Source organism: Fonsecaea monophora, assembly GCF_001642475.1.
Source record: "Fonsecaea monophora strain CBS 269.37 chromosome Unknown Scaff113, whole genome shotgun sequence".
NCBI classification, from domain to species: Eukaryota; Fungi; Ascomycota; class Eurotiomycetes; order Chaetothyriales; family Herpotrichiellaceae; genus Fonsecaea; species Fonsecaea monophora.
Window position 1 is genome coordinate 83,221 of NW_019174044.1, and position 18,782 is coordinate 102,002.

Genomic DNA, 18,782 nt, shown 5'->3' on the forward strand with positions numbered 1-18,782 from the left:
AATCCCACCAATCGCTCCAACACCCTTACCAGGGGCTGGACCAAAGGCACCATTGGGAAGTATCCCAGTTGTTTGCGATCAAGCATCGACGTTCAAGTTGGCGGACCTTGGAATTGTCGAGCTCAACCGTGAGTATAGTCTCTGGCATGCGTCGGCATTCGTTCCTTCAGAGCCAGCACATCGTCGACACGCAGGTATAACATTGTTTGAACAACAACAACTCATCGTCAACACTTCTCGTTCCTCGGAAATTAACCTCGCCCCGCTAAATGCACAACTTCTCGAAACCTCTTCAGGAAACGCCCACAGTACTTGCTACCACCTCCATGATTTCTCTTTGAAGTCAGCGCAAGGCTCAGACCTTGAAATTCGCTCGCTTACTGCCTTATCGAACGCACATAATATCCTTACTGCGATGTCCACGACCGCTACCAGTGCCCCAGGTTCACCCCCCGACCTGTCGGGCTCTCGATCCTCTAAATCCTCCTCTTATTCCTCCACCTTTTCCAGTCCCGACGGCTTAGAGGCAGACATAATCAACTTCGAGGATATTGGTTTGGAGGACGACAAACATGTACCGCCCAGATATTTTCATTCTCGCGACGTGTCAATGCAGTCCGTAGGCTCTCAACACGAACTGATGAAGATGAAAGACGCGAGCCCGGGTGAGAAGAGGCCTACACTTCCACAAATACAGACTCAAGTCTCATTACCAGGGTCTAAGCACGACTCTGCACCGCCACGAGCGGCTGGCTCGAGAGTGGCAGCATTCAAGCGTGGATTCACTAGCCCGGAGGCATTCTATGCTTCCAGCATGAGAACCAGATCATCTTCCCCCCCAGAACGAAGGAATATCGCATCCTTCTCAACCCCCTCGCTCAGTGCGGGCGGTCTTCAACCTATCCCTCACTCTCCGGCGCACTCGCTGGGACTGCAAGCTAGGCGTGCCTCGTGGCAACCCCAGAGGAAAACTGTCAAAGAATTGGAGGCAGAATACCATGATTCCGACGACGAGCTTCCTGAGGACGCAAGTTTGTGGAATGTCCCCGTGTCGCCTCACGCTGCAGGACAAAGGTCGCATCGCTCCAGCTTTCGTGGAAGCCCGGACAGAGACCAGCCAGCTCCAAGTCCGCGCCCTATACCCCTAGAATATGCGAGAACGGTCCCTGAAGTGCCTCCAGGGCCCGGACGCCACCCACAGAGCCTACCAAAGAACAGAGTTCCACCAAGGTCGGTTTCACTCACACCCACGACGTCAAATCCGTCGTCCCCGCGGAAGGCTGGCCATGCTCTTACCGGCAGAACAAAGTCGTGGAACATCGCAATGGCCGACTTGAGTGAAGAGGCAAGAATCATTTCAGAGGCGTTGGAATATCATGCTGAGGCGAAAGAACAAGAGCGGCTTGAAAGAGCGGTTCGAGCAGGTTCGTCAAGAGGCAGCCCCAAAACCTCGATGGACCGCGGTTCGAGGACCTCATCCATTCAGCTTCCTCCAGTTCAGAAGAGTGCGTTGGATTTTATGCCGATTTCCAAGGAGAAGGAGGCCATTCTGTCACGAACACGACCATCATGGTTGCCGCCAAAAGATCCAAAGGAGGAGAGGCGGCATTTGAAAGAATACCAACGAATGATGGCGGCATCAATTGAAGCCGAAAAGAAACGTCGAACAAAGCTGCAGGTCCAGCAATGCGAAAAGGATGATACGAGGGAGTCTTTGAACCGCATCTGGCATTATTACGTCGACGAGACAACAGATATCACGTCCATCGATAAACGAGTCAATGATCTCTGCTGGCGCGGAGTCAGTCCAAATCTTCGCGGAAAGGTTTGGCAAAGAGCCGTGGGAAATTCTCTTGGACTCACTGTCCAGAGCTATGAGAAAGCCTTACAACGAGCAAAGGAAATCAAAAAGCGAAGTGGTGGTCAGCTTGGCCGAGACGAGAAGAGTATGGAAAGATGGTTTGTCGATATCGAACGAGATGCTGAGACGGCATTTCCTGAACTCAACCTATTCCAAAGGCACGCACCACTTTGGCAGGATCTCATCGATGTTTGCGAGGCGTATGCGTGTTACCGGAGCGATGTGGGGTACATTTATGGGATTCAACTTATTGCCGCATTACTGCTATTACAGCTATCAACCCCAGCAGACGCCTTTATCCTTCTTGCCAATTGTCTTAACCGTTCTGTACCATTGGCATTTCAAACCGATGACACCACTACTACCAATCGCACTTATAATCATGCTGTGTCGACTCTGGGAATCAAGTTTCCACGTCTGTACGAATATTTGTTTGGGTCCGTCGAGCAAGGAGGTCTGGGTTTCCGCGGCGAGGAAGTTTTTGAACCGATGCTCCGGACAATCTTTTCAAACGGCCTGGATGTCGACCGCCTCAGTCGAATCTGGGATATATGGATTTTTGAGGGCGACCGGACACTGGTCAATGCGGCTGTGGCTATCCTGGGCAGTCTCCAGCAGCAACTTTTCGACATTCAGGGCGATACGGACTTGAAAAGACGCAACATTCAGGAAATGTTGGGATGGGGTCCGTTCAATCGTCTTCCTCAGTCGGGACACTGGAACCTACAGTTGGTCGGAGATGAGGACAAGTTTGTCGAAGAAGTGCGCCTTGCGGGAACACTCGACTACACCGGCAGATAAATATTAATGACGACAGTGTACACAAGTTTGTACAGATGAACATTCACAAGCATCTTAGACGGAAAGAGAGGTGCTTTGATTCTGAGGTATTCATTTTAATCAACGACGGCCTGAACCATGACGATTTCTCATTCAGAGGATTGGAAGAATTTTCTTGGACACATTGGTATCTTTGGATTGACGCCGCTGTTGCTGTCGGCTCTAATGATTCAACACGGCTGAGAAGATAGATGGTGCACATGTTTTTGAAGGCTGTGCACCTTTATATTTACAAAGAAATCTATTCCTCCACTGCCAGTTTTTCCCGTGCATAGAACCATGATAACTATTGTGCTATTGAAGCGGACACTAGCCAAGTATCACCCGTCGTGGAACGGAATGCTTGACTTCCCACCATCTCTCTATTGCCTTCTACTACGCTTCGCTTCGCTCTTGTAACTATCCGTGACAGTCTCATTGAAGAGAACCAGCCTTCGACCGTCCATCGGTGGGAGGAACGCGCGGATAGATAAATATCCGAGTCAATCGATGGCAGCCCTGCAATGCGCACCAAGTAGTGAATAAAAAAAGAGAGTATTTGTTACGTGCGTGGACGGGTCCAATCGATATGAGATCTATGTAAGATCTATGTATTCGTTTTCCTCTTCCTGATTAGTCATTACTCCTCACTCCTGTATGAGGAAGGTATGTACTTTCTGGGCTTAAGTTCGACGAGTAAAGCGGGTAAACCGAGTAAAAACACTTTCTTGAGCTTTCTCTATCTATTGATCACTTGATCGACTAAGCACTCCAAATATCGCCCTCTCTCCCTTACATATCGCTTGCCGGAAAAGTTGGAAAGGTGAAAAAAACCCAAAAAAACAAAACAAAAAAAAAGTCACGAAATGTACACGATACATGGTACATGGTCGCGCTGCATCTGCATCCGCGTCCGCGTCCGCATCCTTGTATGATTTGTAGTCAGTCGTCTTGTAGCCCTTTGATGTATGATTGTCCCTGCAGTCCATGGGTGGACGAGGGCTTGTCTTTGTTTCTAAAGCCTCGCCTTCAACCCCTTAACCCAAGCTTCGCCGTATTCCGAGTCATCCCCTGAGACCAAGCGATCCGGAAGTTCCAACTCTAACACTTTTGTGTTCACATACGACGGGTTCAATTGGTCGAGGGACGTCACGCCCATGCAGCGCATGGTCGTCTCAATTTCTTCAGATAAGACTGCGGGGGGGGAAATATGTGGTCAGCCTCAGAGCATTCGTCTTTCAACCGGGCTCATCTGCCCATGGACACTTGAAAAGGGTCGTAGATATGATGAAGTCAGAGCAGGGTGAAAACGACCAGCACTGACTTGGAATAGTGCAAGGGGGGTCACTCATGGGGATGAAAATAGAATGAACGGGCAAATACTTACGTTGGATCACCCTGGCCACACCCTCGTCACCCATGGCAACAGAGTACATGAACGAGCGTCCCAAGCCCACTCCCCTCGCCCCGAGGCACAAAGCTTTGATCACATCTGCGCCCCTGCGGATTCCTCCGTCCAAGTAGACTTCGGCCTTCTTCAGCAACTCGGGGTAGAACTTCCGGATCTCGAGCAGAGTGCGGATGGACGAGGGTGCATCATCGCACTGTCGGCCTCCGTGGTTGCTGAGATAGATAGCGTCAACGCCGTGTTCGAATACCGCGAGAGCGGCGTCTTCCGCTGTCTGGATGCCCTTGATCGCGATCGGACCGGCATCGTTCCTACCCTGGCGCCATGCATCGCGAATCCAAGGCAAGTCATCCCAATTGAGGGTGGACGAGTGGTGACCCCTGAGTGGGGGGCTATTTTCGTCGTCCTCATTGGCCGGCTTGTACCATTCTGTCAAGACGGAATTATCGCCGCTCGCAGTGGCCAGCTCTGCCCGGTAGCGTTCGTCCTCCTCGCGCTTGCCCACCACAGGCGTGTCGACGGTGATGACCAACGCCTTGTAGCCTAGATCCCTCGCCATACCAACTAGTTCGAGTGTTCGCTCCTTCTCGTGCGCAACGTACAGCTGGAACCACAGCGTGCCGCCATCCTCAGGCGAGAGGTTGCGAAACCGCACCTTCTTCTTCTCTTCGATCAAGCACTGCATCAGCTCGTCGTGCGGCACGGTCGAGTACGTGCTCGGGCAGTAGGGGATCCCTCTTCTGACCGCACCTCTCGCTAGACACAGCTCACCATCCTCATGCACTAGCCTCGCCCGCGCAGCTGGGGCGATAAAGAACGGAAGGCGGAATTTGGTCCCTAGCATAACCCTGGTCATGTCCACCCTTCGGACGTTGCGCATTATCCGCGGTCGTAGGGTGACTTTCTTCCAGTCTTGCCGGTTGTTGGTGAGGGATCCGAGACTGTCCGCTGCGGAGTTGAAGTAGACAAAGGCGCTGTGAGAGATGATTCGTGTGGCGGCCTTTTCAACGTCGTCCAGGTTCACGCAGTGGGAGAGGGGGATTTGGGCCATCTGGTCAAGATCCCGAGTCACCTGGGGAGAAGACGGGCTCGATACAGTGGCCGGATCGACTGAACCCAGGTGCTTGTCCTTTGGTAGAGAGCGTTCAATTGTGCCGGGAGGATGAATGGGTTCATACATGGCCGTCGCATCCTTTCCGCCGTACTGTAACAGGATCTGTGAGCCGCCGGGATGGTGGTCTAGGTATCCGGTGACATCGTAGACCTTGCCCGAGACAATAACCCAGCATGAGTCGCGCGAAGCGTGTTGGGCGACTTCGTTGCCGTTGAGCAGTTTCGCCATTGTTTTGGTCTCTTGTTTCTGCACGTGGACGCAACGAGTGCAACAAACGCAGTGCGTGCCCGGAGGATTCAACACTGCTCACTCTGAACCCAAGAATGGTGAGATGATCCGTAAGTCAAATAGTCTGTAGGTGAGATAGGGAGATGGACCGGTTTTATCAAGTCCACGGAGTACACGGAGTCTGCCAGATCGACCTAGGTCGGAGGATTATTATTGACAAGGGCAATCATCCCGGCTGAGGGGGTTGGCCGGCAGTAATAATAGCTCCAAACCGAGGCGTCTGTAGGCGCGGGAAAGCTTCGTCGTTCCCCCCGCATTGAACACCACCAGTGGTACCGAGAAGAATGCCGTGGGTGTCCTAATAGGCAAATAGGACTAATGCTATTTGTCCTCCTCACTCCAATGCCCACTGGCTCGAGGCTGAGATCCAAAGGGGACCTCCGAAGGCACAATGATCCGCCACCAGAGGGGCAGGAGTTTGGCTGCTTCCCATTCGCCAGCTGCCCGCATAGTATTCATCTTGATCGCCGCATGCCTTTGAAAGACTCTACCCAGTATGTATTCAATCCAAGGAGCTGGTGAGTTTCCAGTCCAATCACTCTCGCCTTGTTGACAATCAAAAGTTTGAGACTGACATGGCCAAGAGGGTCTCTTGACCAACCCTTGGATTGGTCCGTAACTCGGGAAAGAAGTTAACGACCTCGTCTTTAAGTACCCTCGGCAACTTGTGGACCAGGCTTGGCCTTTTCTCGAATGATTCTTTCAATTCTGCAACAGCGAGATATGAGTAATGATTGGGGGTTGTTGTAGGACGGACGCGTGACATGACAGACTGCGAGGTCATGTTAGCTCTCGAGATCAATCCCGGCCTGTCGTGTTGATTTGACGGTTGCCAGATTGTATCTGTGCCATTTTACTGAATGGTCTAGAAGGTGATCAGCGATGTTTGTGGATGGTATTGGTGACGGCGCAGGTGAGTGATAAGAAATTGACGCTGAAATAAACGCACTTTGAGTGAGTAAGATTGCTGCAGTTTGTCCTCATCTCCATCCCCAGGTCACTCACATCCAGGGATTTCCACATCTATCCCAAAGAATTGGGAATGTCTCAGGGCATCGACTTCGTACAACCTCGAACTCGTACAACTCTATACCGATTTCGAGTAATAACGGAGGAGGTGGACCTGTCGATCCCGCTGGCCAGTTGCGACATCTGGGTCAGCCGCCTGCGTCGGCGCGTTCTCATTTGTTTATCTCCGCAATTCGACCGACTACGGTGGTGGCCTTGGACCTTGCTTTACCTCCTTTGCGTTCGTCTTCGCACGATGACCACATTCGAAATTTTGGCTGGTGCCTGAATCCCCTGTTGCTACTCTCCGAGCTGCTAAGAGTCCTTGTGCTAGTCGGCAGGACGCAGTGCAACAATGGTGGGACGGTGGACAGGAAACTTCGGGCTGGTTTCGTATTTAATGCGAGCCATGTTCGCTCTCTTTTGACCCTTTGAGAGCTTTACCACGACGACGACGACGATAAATCGGCCTCTCTGTTTGAAACTTTTCAGATCGACTTTCAGGATACTCTATTGTCTCTTCGCATTGATTGACCGTGTCAGATCTGCACTGTAACAATGGTCCATTTGATCTTGACTGGAGCCACGGGTCTTGTGGGAGCATCCGTTCTCTCGCACATTCTTTCCCTCCCGTCAACGAGTACACCCGCCATTCATAAGCTATCAATCATCACTCGCTCTAGCTCAATCCCCTGGCTATCAACCACTCCTCCACCAGGGACGCCGGCCGTCAACAAACACACCCAGATCGAAGTCATCGAGCACAAAGATTTCACCTCATATCCACCGGACCTGTTGGAGAGACTGAAAGGTGCCGACGCTTGCATATGGGCCTTGGGCGTAAGCCAGAACGACGTGTCCAAGGAGCAGTATGTGACGATCACAAAGGACTATACCATGGAGGCGGCCAAGGCGTTTTCCTCGCTACGAGAGTCGGCGTCGTCGTCCATTTCGGGGTCTCCTTCTGAAGACAAGCCTGACGGGAACAAAAAGTTCAAATTCATCTACGTTTCCGGCGAAGGCGCGACGCTGCATCCGCGACCCTGGACACCCCTCTTCGGCCGCGTCAAAGGCGACACGGAACATTCTCTGCTCCAACTCTCCAAGACACCGCCCTACTCCAATCTCCTCTCAGTCTACTCGGTCCGCCCCGGCGCGGTGGACGGCCACAACCAGCCCTGGCTCTGGGAGCCGATCCTGAGGGAGAAGCGAACCGCCTTTCAGCGCTTTTACCTGGGGAAGGCGTTGGTCCCGATCCGAAGGGGTTTCCTCGGCGAGGGATTGCACACCCCGACCGAGGAACTGGGCCGCGTGTTAGTGGAAATGGCCGTTGGGGAGCAGCAGGGCCCGTTTGAAATTGGAGACGGCGTTGAGGTGGAAGGGGAAGGGCGGACGCTGGGGAACAAGAGGGTCAGGATGTTGGGTAGGGGGGAGGGATGGTGGAAATAATACGTAGGCGAGACATCCAACAAAACCCCAGAACTAGGTGGATTAATAGTAGTAGTATTTTATGGCGTTTGGGGTAGTATCTCTTGTGTATCTGTGTCATATATACATCAAATTCACAGCTCATTTACCTCATCATTCAATCGTGACTCGACTCGACGCGCAAAAGCAACGCTCTATACGTGTCTTTCAGATGCTTTACGGAGACCGGGTCTGTGTCACCTCCCTTCTTATCTTGTGTGTCGGTGTAGGTTGGATATCGACCAAGGAGAAAAAGGGGACAGGAAACCCGCTGGCTAGGACATTCCCAGACCGAACAGTACGGCAGCCAGCGTGACACACACGGTGACAAGCAGGCCTCGCCGGTCCATTTCTACCGCCAGAGCCCCGATCGACTCACCGGTAGTGCTCGCCGTCGCCGCGGGCGGATTTGAAAACAAACTCGTCGTCGCGGTCGGCGTCCCTCCGGTTGCGCCAATCGTTGCGCTCAGCTCGTCGAACCCGCTGTCCCCGCCACTCCGTTCAGCGCCAACGTTCGCCTTGAAGAACAGGTTGTTTTCCCCGACGACATTCCCCGGCGGCCAGTACTCGCACACCAAGTATATACCGTCCAGTCCGTTCTTGCCGTCACAGTCGGTCCACCCGCACCCGGTGGCCTGCGTGCTCTGCCATACCAACTGTGTGAAATGCCCCGTCGCCTCGGTGAAGCCGGTCGGATCGGAGCTGGAGAAGTTATACAGTGCCCGTTCATTGCCCCAAGCGTCCACGGCCGAGATAACGTCGGGGTATCCTCTGGCGAGATTCTCCCCGTACGGACCGTGCGAATGCGTCCAGACGCAGCCCTCGGAATAGCTCTGAGCGTACGACGCAAGGGTCTCGTTCCAATATATATATCCGGCCGAATGTTCGTAGCGGAAGAAGTTCGTAGAATTGAGAATCGACTCTCGGAAGGTGAGTGAGTCGGTATATTGGGGAGAAAGAGGCGTGGTCGAGGCGGCTGCAGTAAAGGTCTGAGTTATAGTTGTGCCAACAACTGTGACGGTAGCGGGATCCTGACACAAGACTTGGAGAGACAAGAGGGACAGGGAGATGATGACGGTGGCAGGAAGGGAGTGTAGAACAACCATGATAGAGGGGTTTGCAGGCGGGTTTTATCTTCTTTCAAGTCGGGGTTGTATATTCTTTTTCCTCCTTTTTCCGCTTTTGGATTCTTTTCTTTCTTTATGCAATATAAGCTGGCCCCTTTCCTATAACAACATGACGTCGCAAATGTAGGGTATGTACAGTATAGTTGGCGCTTTGGTGATGCTGGTAGCCTCTTTGATGTTCTGCGCCCAAGTACGTTCGGAAGGTCTGAACGATTGACGAAACGAGAGATATCGTCGCAAAAAAATCAAGAACAGCAAAGATACAGCGCAAAGGACAAGATGGTCAAGAGCCCAAGAACATGAGAGGACACGCCATGACTGAGACAGCGCAAAGCAGGTAAGGGTTGTATATGTAATTGATGAGGCGGAGTCACCTTGGATTCCTTTCGAAGGAGGGCTATTCGGGGCCACTAGGCCAAAGGTGCGTGGGTGCCAGGTGTTTGGGAGAGCAGATGGTCGTGATAGAAGCTGTGGTGATGGAATGGCCTAGGCATTGATCGATCCATTGATCAGGTGGTCAGCAGTAACGTCATCTAGTGCTTGACCCAGCCTCCCCAGCGAGCCGATAGGCGCGTTTAACAGCTCCAGGGCCTCAGAACCCAAGGCACCCTGCCACTGAGATGTTTTGTTCTAGGCAGTCCCGTGGTAGTCTCTAGTCGCCCAAGTGGAGGCGGCTACTAAATCGGACGCTGCACTGAGCGGATCTCCAAACGGCCGATGCCCGGAGCCTCAATATTAATAGATTTGGCAAACTCCATGTCTCATAATGTATGTGTGAATGTACTTACCAGGTCCAACCGGGTGACCGGTCATGACAATAGCAAGACTTGCCTGTGGATGCCACGTCTCTGCTGCTCACCTACATTTGCAAAGTATCCCGTCAGAATGTTCATGAGCCTGAACCCATTCTGTGTCCAGAGACATCAGCTCCCTGACCAGGTTGGTGACTACAAAGACCAAGGACGCATGTGACCCAAAAGACTCCAGGGGAAGAAACAAAGACGAAAAGCAGGGCAAAAGCAGACGGAGTAAAAATCACCTGTGTGCTCTAGAAGGACTTCCGTATCGATGTATCGCCATCGACCTGCACGTTCCCGGGTCCGCCAGCGATAGCAAACTACACAAGTGACATGTCTTTGTTTTATTTTCTTACACCTTACGCACAATACAGAGACCAAGAAGAGAAGAAAAAAAGCCCTTTTCTGTTTCAAATTCTCTCACTCACCTGCTTGTTCTGTCGGATGATACGCTTACTGTTTTTTGTTTGTTTGTGGAAATCCAGAATTCACACCTTGCCACGCTCTTATTTTGGAAAAAGGACCACTAAACATTTCTCTTCTGCTGATAACTTGGTGGGTTCAGATATTGCTCATCGTGTCTGCCGTGATGGAATAGTCTGTCGCTCGAACGTCCAACGACACCCCAGTCGATGGTCAGTCAGAGCACATGGAATTCAGAGAGGAAAAATCGGACAGACCCAGTATGTCTGAGCAATGACAGAGTGATCGAAGATGAGATGCTGACATTCAGTCTACAGTTGCGCCTTAGAAGGCACTAGGTGGAAAAGCCCTCCCTAGCGGTCTCAAGTTCTGAACACTTGGCCCAAGGGAGACGGTGACATTGGGACAGAACAGAGAGCGTCCCTCGACAGAGAAAGATTCCAATATTGGGGAAACCCTATTTCAAGAATCAAGTCACGCAAGATAGACTGGGCCATGATGTGTTCTCCACTCGTAGGTCCTGGCACGGCCGAAGAACAGAACCTCTCACCAACAACCACGAACGAATTCATGAACCCCAACGCGACCAAGATCCCCAGAGAATCCATCCTTGCTTTGTTTCCCACCGAGCAAGTATGGAGGAACGTGTCGGCATCCGCTCGAGAGAGCTCTTGCTTCCACCGCAAAAGCGTCATCGCCCAAGTCCTGCACCTCAGCTGCCTCAAGAACTGCGTCGTGCCAGAACTGCTCCAGCGAGGCAACCTGCTCGTGCAAGGTGCATTCCCCTTCTCGGCCATGTCTCAGGACATCGTCGAGAATCAACACGCGTGGATCGCTTGGGCCGTCTCACTCGACGACACCATCGCAAATGTCCTCAAACAGATAACCTGGCTGGACCTCCTCGAGGAAGAATACGTGTCCGTCGACCCGCTGTGGATAAATTTCTGGCGTCTGCACCAAGAATGTGAGCAATCAACTTCTTCCCATCCTCCCAGCGTCTGCACCGACACTGAACAAACGACGCCACCCTCCACCACCCTGCTTGAACTGGAAGAAATTTACACGGCATTGGCCCGGCATAACCGACGCAGACTGTTTTTGCAGATGAAGATGATGCAGGGCAGGGGCTGGACCGCGCGGCTGTTCGAGCCAGTGCCTCCTTGGATCCATTGGGAAGAGGTCGTCCGGAACATATTGAGTGCTGGAATGAGAGAGCAGTTCCACCACCCTGGATTGGCAAGAGAGCAGGAAACCGGGTTTGTCGAGGAAATCGAGGAGGAAGAGGAGGAGGAGGATGAAGAAGAAGAAGAAGAGGGAGAATTTGAGTTGTGAAGTGGGATCCAGATACATAACCGTCCTTGTTTTGAGTGGCACTGACCATGGCAGGGCAATCAGAGATATGGGAATACAACACGGCAGAGGAGCGGGGAAAGCTGGTCTGATGGCTAGGGCGTCATATCATGCAGCAACGAAAGAGAGAGGGGAAGAGATGCATAGCAGCCCGCAATAAACCCCCTAAGTAGCAGACAGAAGTTCTCTCGGTGCATCTTTTCGAAACAGAATGGCGGTCGCAGATCATATTCCAATCTACATGACGAAGCAGCCATCTCCCTTGACTTTGCCCTCCACCCTCGCTCTCAGCGATAACCAGTCACTCCTTCTCTCTGCAAATTCCACGACCTCTTCGACGGAGAACACCCCCTTGTACCTCTCCTGGTCCGCAATGATGGTGCTCATCTCACTCACATCCCTGTCGCTGGTGCCTTGGATCAGGTAGATCTGCGCCAGGGACCTCAGGGCGGTGAAATAGCTGTTCAAGTCCTGATTCTTGAATGTCGCGATGAACTGCGAATAGGCGCTGAGGTCGCTCAGCAGGTTCAAAGAGCCCGCGCACGAGATCCGTTGGCGTTTGATGTGTTTTGTCAGCGTGGTGAAGAGCCGCAGTCCGACTTCCGTCGTGAAGACGTCGAGGAGAGTCTTTTCAGTTGCCCCTGTGAGCATGGCGGTATGGTGCGAGACAAGATTGATCACGCGCGATGCAGTCGCTGTGGGCCTCCCTGAGAAGTCCAACACGGGCATCGTACTCGCTATACTTGATGGTCTGCCCATGCCACCGTTCAATATAGAAGCCATTGTGGTTGGATGATGCGTGGCATTTCCATCTTGCATGCCTAGTTCTGGATAGAAATCCGTGGGTAATTGCGTAGTGGCGCAGATATACTCAACCTCGTCCATAAGCACATCAATACCTTTGCCCAACCCGGCAGCAACACTCTCGTCGAGCATAGCCTCAAATTTGCGCTTCTCTTTGACGTTAATATCCAAGAAATCGTCCCGCTTAGAGATGCGCATGCGCACCAACTCGGACTCATAGAAAACGTCAAGCATTTGCTGGATGAGGTCGCCTACATTGACGAGCTCAAGAAAAGTGGCGAGGGGCGCAACCTGGATAGTTGCGGCGGAGTCATCGTCGGAGTTGGTATTCGTCTCGCGAGCCGAGTAATGCGAGAGGTGATCAATGGCCTTGTCAAACCCGGTCTTGACGTGCCGAATCCCCACGGTTTGTACAAGCAAGATAAAGATTGCCGAACACTGTGCGCGGGCCGATTCACCGGCTTCACCTCCTAGCGCGATGAATTGCGCAGCACGGTCTAGGGAAGACTTGGCGGCATGAACGAGGTTGAGAGCAACCTCAATGGAAAACAACGACTTGATATTCTCCAGCTTGGAGTTCATTAGAGCAGCCTTGGCCGCCAGTTCGTCGGTCGGGGCTTCTTGAGGAAGGGCCGGAGTCACGGTTCGCCGACCGGACTGGGTAGGAGTGGCAGGTCTCGAAAAAGTAGCAGCATCCGTATCGTGGTGCTTTGGCCTTGTCTTGTGAGCGGAGGAGCCGGTGAACACGGGCAGGATGTTAACCGGCATCATGAGCACTTGCTTAAAAGATGACATGAAGTCTTTCTTGTCGGCCTGCCGGTTCACATTAGACATTAAAAAGCTCTCCGTCGAGGCCGCCTGTTCAGACAAGGCTCGATCCCATTGCTCGACTTCGGAATCTGCTTTGTGGCGAAAGAAAGCCAGTTCTTCGGCAAGATATGTTTCGAGATGAGGCGCAAAAATCTCGGTTCCAACGGCATTACACCGTGCGATAATTGATTCATCAACGTCTCCGGGCAGAGCGACATGTTCGATAAATTGCCTGATCGCCTGGAACGTTCCCGATATGATCCGGAGGTATATCGAGGTTCCCCGAGTTCGAGCATCTTCGAACAATGTCGACAGGAAAGGTGAGAGGATCTCCTTGGCTACCTCTTCAAGGAGAAGAAGAGAGACTTCTTGGGCGTTTGGGAAGACAGCTTGAACGATGCCATTCTCCTGCATGAAGGAATTGATTAGTCGTTCAAAGTATGCTTGAACCCTTTCCAGGGACAGCTCGCCGTACCCCAGAGAGTAGTCGATGCAATCTGACACGGAGCCAAGATCAGCTCTTTGATTGATCATGTTGTTGTCGTGCAAGAACAGATCGATACCGCTTTTCCCTCCATTGAGAATATGCATCACCCGTGCATACTGGCGCATTCTGCCATGGATATCTTTGAACTCGTAACCTTTCCGGAACTCCAAGAGAGCTGCAGTATCGAACGTACCGACAGCTTCCAAGATTTGTCGGTCCCTCTCGCCCGACCCAGGCGAGAAGTCGCTGGCAGAGAATTTCTGCACATTTGCCAGTAGTTGAGCTTGCTGGTCCGGAAGAGAGAAATCTCTGAATATGCGGCTTTCCATCGGGTTGGAAGCAGAGAGCAAATCGGTGTAGTATGGCGCTAGAACTTTGTAGATCTTTCCATACTCCTGTCTAGCCCTGCCTCTAATGGACTTGACCTTTGAGAAGGCTGACAATGGTGCGTCGTGGTCGACAGGTAGCCCTGTAGAGGCCGCAGTTCGCGGGCTCGAAATCTCCGCCACGTCAAACCCATCCGCTGCCGTCGATCGAACCGGTAAGGGCGACAGGAGGTTCGTTTGACGAGATTGAACGACGGAGGACGCATCCATGTCGAACAAAACCTCTGGTCTTCCCTTGCCGTTCACCAAGTTGCGATCTATTGTGCTCCGCCTTTGTCTCGGAGTCGTGGGTGGTTTTGGAGGCTCTGCTCTTCTTCTCGCTTCAGCGTCATTCCAACATCCCATCGCCCTCAGCCGTTTGACCCATCGTGCGTCGTCATATATCATTTCATGCATCTGGCGCGACACTCGAGCGAATCGAAGTAAATCAGGTACCGTGAGATGGTCCATCACAACCACCATAACCTCTAGAATAATTTAGCCTATACCGGAGAGCGATTCGAAGTGGAGTAAGACTGCACCTGCTGGAAGGACCGGTTTGGATATCAACATGTCGGCCATCTTCAAGGATGCCAGCGGATCCCTCCGTGGCACCTTGTTGAGGGCCGCCAGCTTCTTGGGTTTTGACATGATCAAAAGACCTTTTAGTGGCTGCGTAGCAGGAGGGGATGGTGGAGGGCAGATGCGATTCCTTTTGCCCTAGTGTTTCATCTCTTCGTAAGGCCCATCGCCGCTGAGACGATGGAAGCGTTGACAAAGTCACCCGTAGCTGAGTGACGGTCAGGACGCTTCGAGGTTGCTATAAAGCAAGGAGAGAGACCCCGGTGCAAGGAAGACGCGTGAAGTGGTGTTTGCGGACGATTCTCAGGGTCAATTAATGCTGCTGTTCTCGGTACGTGTTGGCCGATTGGTGAGAATCGCAAGGCTGGGCCTTGAACATCATGCATCCCACGCAAACTCAACCAGTCGAGTTTTCAGGTCTCAGGAGGGCTTTATGTCGGCAACGAACACCGTCTATTCTTTCAGTGCGGGCAATGAAATATATTGTGCAATGAACCATCTTTATGAACGCTATGCACCATTTTTCACGGAACTGTAAAGAGCCTCCCAGACCAGCCTCTCAACGTAGGCCGTCGCACAACAGTGAGAAATATTCTGTTCCTCCCGAGTTTTTTTTTCCCGGCCCCTCATCTCTCTGATTCCTCTCTCACCGCAATACGAATTGTATCGCACCCAAGTTGTAGGCGCGATCTGGCTGGACGTTCCTGTGCTGGTGAAATCTTGCGTTTTCACACCGGCTCATCAAATCCGTCCTCTCCCTCATATTCGCCATCTCCGTTTGCGCCGTCGCCATCATCTTCACTCCTTTTCTTGCCTTTCTGTCCATCTCTCCGAATGGGTATTTTGATCCCTTGGTCGGCGAAGATTCGACTTAGATGCGTGGTCTCGACAACCCCAGGGAACTTTTTCGCACTGAAGACTTTGAATGGCAACGTGAACGACGAGGCCAGGCAGGGTGCTTCCTGATAAAGCTCGTTTGAAGCAGGATCGTTGTCATGGTCATCCTCCATGATAAGCTTGGCCAAGCAAAACAAGGTACACTTTAAGCGAAACCAGCCCTCCGTACGAACACTCAGATCCTGAAAGATAAAGTAAAGTCCCACTTCCTTGTTCTCATCGTCCAATCTTTGGACACTGGTATGACACTGGCCGATGAGATTCTTGGAAGGTTCACCTCTGACGGGGTTCAGAGGGCCCATATCTTGCGAGGATCGCGAGGAGCGCAGTGGGGGACCTGGCTGAGGAATTGAGTCGTGAGCGGAGGCTCGGTGATGCAAAGGGTTGTCATAGCCATTCTGGCGACGACCATTGTAGGGCGCGTCGCTGTTGTGGCTGTTGCTGTGGTTGCCGTTAATTTTGTTGTTGTAGGGGTACGACGGATCGCGTTGTTCAAACGAGTCATTGTTGTAGGTGGAGGAGGCAGACGTGGGCGCGCTGGTCGGCGTCGACGTGGAGCTAGCATCTCTAGCACCACGCCAATTGGGGAGATTCGTAACGTCGTAAGGGCGGAGTGACTGGGTCCCGCGCAAACCAGTGGAAGTTACTGGAGGATAAGGAGCTGTGATAGTCGACGAGATGGATGGGGATGTTGTATTGTTTCTGACACAGTTGTCTTCGTGGCTGCCATGCACATCCCACAAATCAACACCGAGGATAAACTTTGACAGATCGACAACTTTGCTGTCTCTGGGTCAGCAGGCATACAAAGAAAGGTCCAGTCGAATCACTCACCTGTAATCGATCTCTTGATGAGTCTCTGGATCAAAGATGTGGAGTTTGACTATCAGAGGTGGTGTGATAGGACGACGATCCTGTAGGCAAGGAGGAAATGCTCAGCTTCCACCAATATTAATACACCACCAGATATCTGATCATTACCTTGTCACCAAATCCACACATACGAGCACGCTTGGGCTGTTGAATGACCTCTACCGCAAACCCGTATTTCCCCCAGATCCTGGAAGTTGGAGGAATTTCTGGCAGGCCATAGAACGATTCGTCATCCGTGGTGCTGCTATGGCTGGGACTCGGGGGCGGCATGTTGCTGCTGCCACCATTGCCGTTGCTGTTCATCAAGGCATTCATGTTGTTATTCGTCAAAGGCATTTTGTTGCTTGGAGCCATCTGGCTTGCCGAGTGATATGGGGAATAGGGAGGTATCTGGGGAATTTGGAGAGGCGCTGGGCCTGGAGCAGGATGCTGGAGGGAATGAGCATGAGCTCTAGGAGGAAAGTTATGCTGGTCTGTTGGATACATGTCCAAGAGAGCTGCTGAATGATGGGGGTAAGGGTGAATCAGAGAGACACATATATATCGGCAAAACCCAGATAGTGGATCAGAGGTCCTCGCGTGGCCGAGTCGAGTGAACCTTCCAAAACCCAGTGGCAATCCAGTAAAGACAGGAGCGATGAAGGCCCGAGGAAAAGCAAACTCTAGAAGCCAGCGGCAACTGAATTGGCAAGCTGTCCAGCTTCTTGACAGAAGAAAACAGATTCAACCGTCCAAAACTCTAACACTCGACTCTTTCCCTGAGCACTTAAAAACTCATCCAGGTACCTGAAAGACAGGGAACCCAAACAGGACGTCTGGCCAAGGTGGGACGGGAAGTTAGAAGCGTCGCGAACCAGGCAAAAATGTTGAGGTGACACAGATTGCCGGAGGACGAGGCAGCTTCAGGTGTACAGATATCAACCTTCGAGGGCCGCGAGGTGGAAGGTGGAGTATACCAACCCGAGAGCTTGAGTTATTGCTTATCTGCGGTATATCGTGGTCGCAGGTCCAGTGACGAAAAACTCTGTGGGCGAAGATCCAACAGTCAGTCCAGGTTAGTATCGAGACCGATAGTAACCACGCTGAACCAGGATGGCGAAGGTCTAACACGGCGAGATGAGGGCTTGGGCAAAGCGTGTAACGCAGCGAGGACGTTTGTGGGGCCGGAGAACAAGCTGTGGTCATATAACAGGGGGAAAGTGACTTTGCTGACAGTCTAGCTATTATTGTGGTCGGCGTCGTGGTCGTGGTGCTGGTAGTGGTAGTGGAGGTTCGAGACACGGGATCTCTTGGTATAAGATTTTGCTCCTCCAAGTACGATAAGAGATTTTTCGATCGTCCGAGCTAAGCCAGTTGTACCAATGTATGGACACTAGAATCTTTGGTTCGGCGAGGAAACCAGTGTTTCTCTCAGGACTCTGGACAGGGTGTCGCAGTAAAGATTGGTGACATGGCGTGATTGTGGTAAGACTTCAGATACTGATGATAAATCCGGGTGGTGATCAGTGGTTACTGATGGCACAACTTGTACGTCGAAGTCAAAGTATTTGAACCAGACATTGGGATCAGGAAGCGAGAGAGAATGGTCGAGTCAGAGCCAGAAGGAGAACAGGGGGAACAAGGGCCCAGAATCCTCAGCAACCCGTGGTCGAACTGCTCGATACAAAGACCAGAGGTCAGAGGTCAATGGTAGCGCAGGTTGGAGGGATCAAGGTAAGAATCGGAGCCAATGATACATTTCTAGCCACAGAAACAAGACGAGAACCAGACATTAGATCGTGAATATCTCCTTGAAGAGAATGATACAGACCAAGAGACTCTGAGACTGCATTGTACTGCACTAAATGGATGGATGCCTCAGTCATATACATACAAAAAGAAAAGAGTCCCACACGCAAGAGGCAGGAGGATCAAATCACAGACGCAAGCTCATTCGACAGGATGCCCCCCAGCTCCCTTTCCTTCGGCTAAAGCTGATAAACTAACTGAAGAGAAATGGATAGAGGGGAGGGGGGTGGAGGGGTGGGGGGTGGGTGTTTGTGGGAAGTAGCAAACACTAAAATGGTAATTGTGGGGAGGGAAGTGGGGAAGGGTGCAATGTGAACGTACGTTGGAAAGGGGTGAGTCGATCCTAAGCAATAGGGAAGTTCCGTTATAAAGTGCGAGCTTCGGGCGGTATGGCGAAAGGGAAGCCGGTTAATATTCCGGCACCTGGATACGGTTTCTTCACGGCAACGTAACTGAAAGCGGAGACGACGGCGGGGGCCCTGGGAAGAGTTCTCTTTTCTTCTTAACGGTCTCT

General features: G+C 52.0%; 7 protein-coding genes across 7 annotated transcripts; 3 read left to right on the plus strand and 4 right to left on the minus strand.

The window, feature by feature from the left end:
- Positions 1–415: 415 nt before the first annotated feature.
- Positions 416–2,662, plus strand: AYO21_10223 (hypothetical protein; the record flags this gene model as incomplete). The annotated part of the gene is made up of 1 exon (XM_022660145.1): positions 416–2,662. The coding sequence occupies one exon, from the start codon at positions 416–418 to the stop codon at positions 2,660–2,662; it is 2,247 nt and encodes a 748-aa protein (XP_022507568.1).
- Positions 2,663–3,695: 1,033 nt separating this feature from the next.
- On the minus strand, positions 3,696–5,430 carry AYO21_10224 (hypothetical protein; the record flags this gene model as incomplete). Its single annotated transcript, XM_022660146.1, has 2 exons — positions 3,696–3,874; positions 4,068–5,430. 2 exons carry the CDS (start codon positions 5,428–5,430, stop codon positions 3,696–3,698), a joined length of 1,542 nt encoding a protein of 513 aa, XP_022507569.1.
- A 1,626-nt stretch (positions 5,431–7,056) lies between these two features.
- Positions 7,057–7,947, plus strand: AYO21_10225 (hypothetical protein; the record flags this gene model as incomplete). Its single annotated transcript, XM_022660147.1, has 1 exon — positions 7,057–7,947. One exon carries the CDS (start codon positions 7,057–7,059, stop codon positions 7,945–7,947), a length of 891 nt encoding a protein of 296 aa, XP_022507570.1.
- Positions 7,948–8,240: 293 nt separating this feature from the next.
- On the minus strand, positions 8,241–9,071 carry AYO21_10226 (hypothetical protein; the record flags this gene model as incomplete). The annotated part of the gene is made up of 1 exon (XM_022660148.1): positions 8,241–9,071. One exon carries the CDS (start codon positions 9,069–9,071, stop codon positions 8,241–8,243), a length of 831 nt encoding a protein of 276 aa, XP_022507571.1.
- A 1,739-nt stretch (positions 9,072–10,810) lies between these two features.
- Positions 10,811–11,644, plus strand: AYO21_10227 (hypothetical protein; the record flags this gene model as incomplete). The annotated part of the gene is made up of 1 exon (XM_022660149.1): positions 10,811–11,644. One exon carries the CDS (start codon positions 10,811–10,813, stop codon positions 11,642–11,644), a length of 834 nt encoding a protein of 277 aa, XP_022507572.1.
- Positions 11,645–11,899: 255 nt separating this feature from the next.
- On the minus strand, positions 11,900–14,779 carry AYO21_10228 (hypothetical protein; the record flags this gene model as incomplete). The annotated part of the gene is made up of 2 exons (XM_022660150.1): positions 11,900–14,616; positions 14,671–14,779. The coding sequence occupies 2 exons, from the start codon at positions 14,777–14,779 to the stop codon at positions 11,900–11,902; spliced, it is 2,826 nt and encodes a 941-aa protein (XP_022507573.1).
- Positions 14,780–15,438: 659 nt separating this feature from the next.
- On the minus strand, positions 15,439–16,816 carry AYO21_10229 (hypothetical protein; the record flags this gene model as incomplete). The annotated part of the gene is made up of 3 exons (XM_022660151.1): positions 15,439–16,390; positions 16,442–16,521; positions 16,589–16,816. The coding sequence occupies 3 exons, from the start codon at positions 16,814–16,816 to the stop codon at positions 15,439–15,441; spliced, it is 1,260 nt and encodes a 419-aa protein (XP_022507574.1).
- Between the last annotated feature and the right edge of the window lie 1,966 nt (positions 16,817–18,782).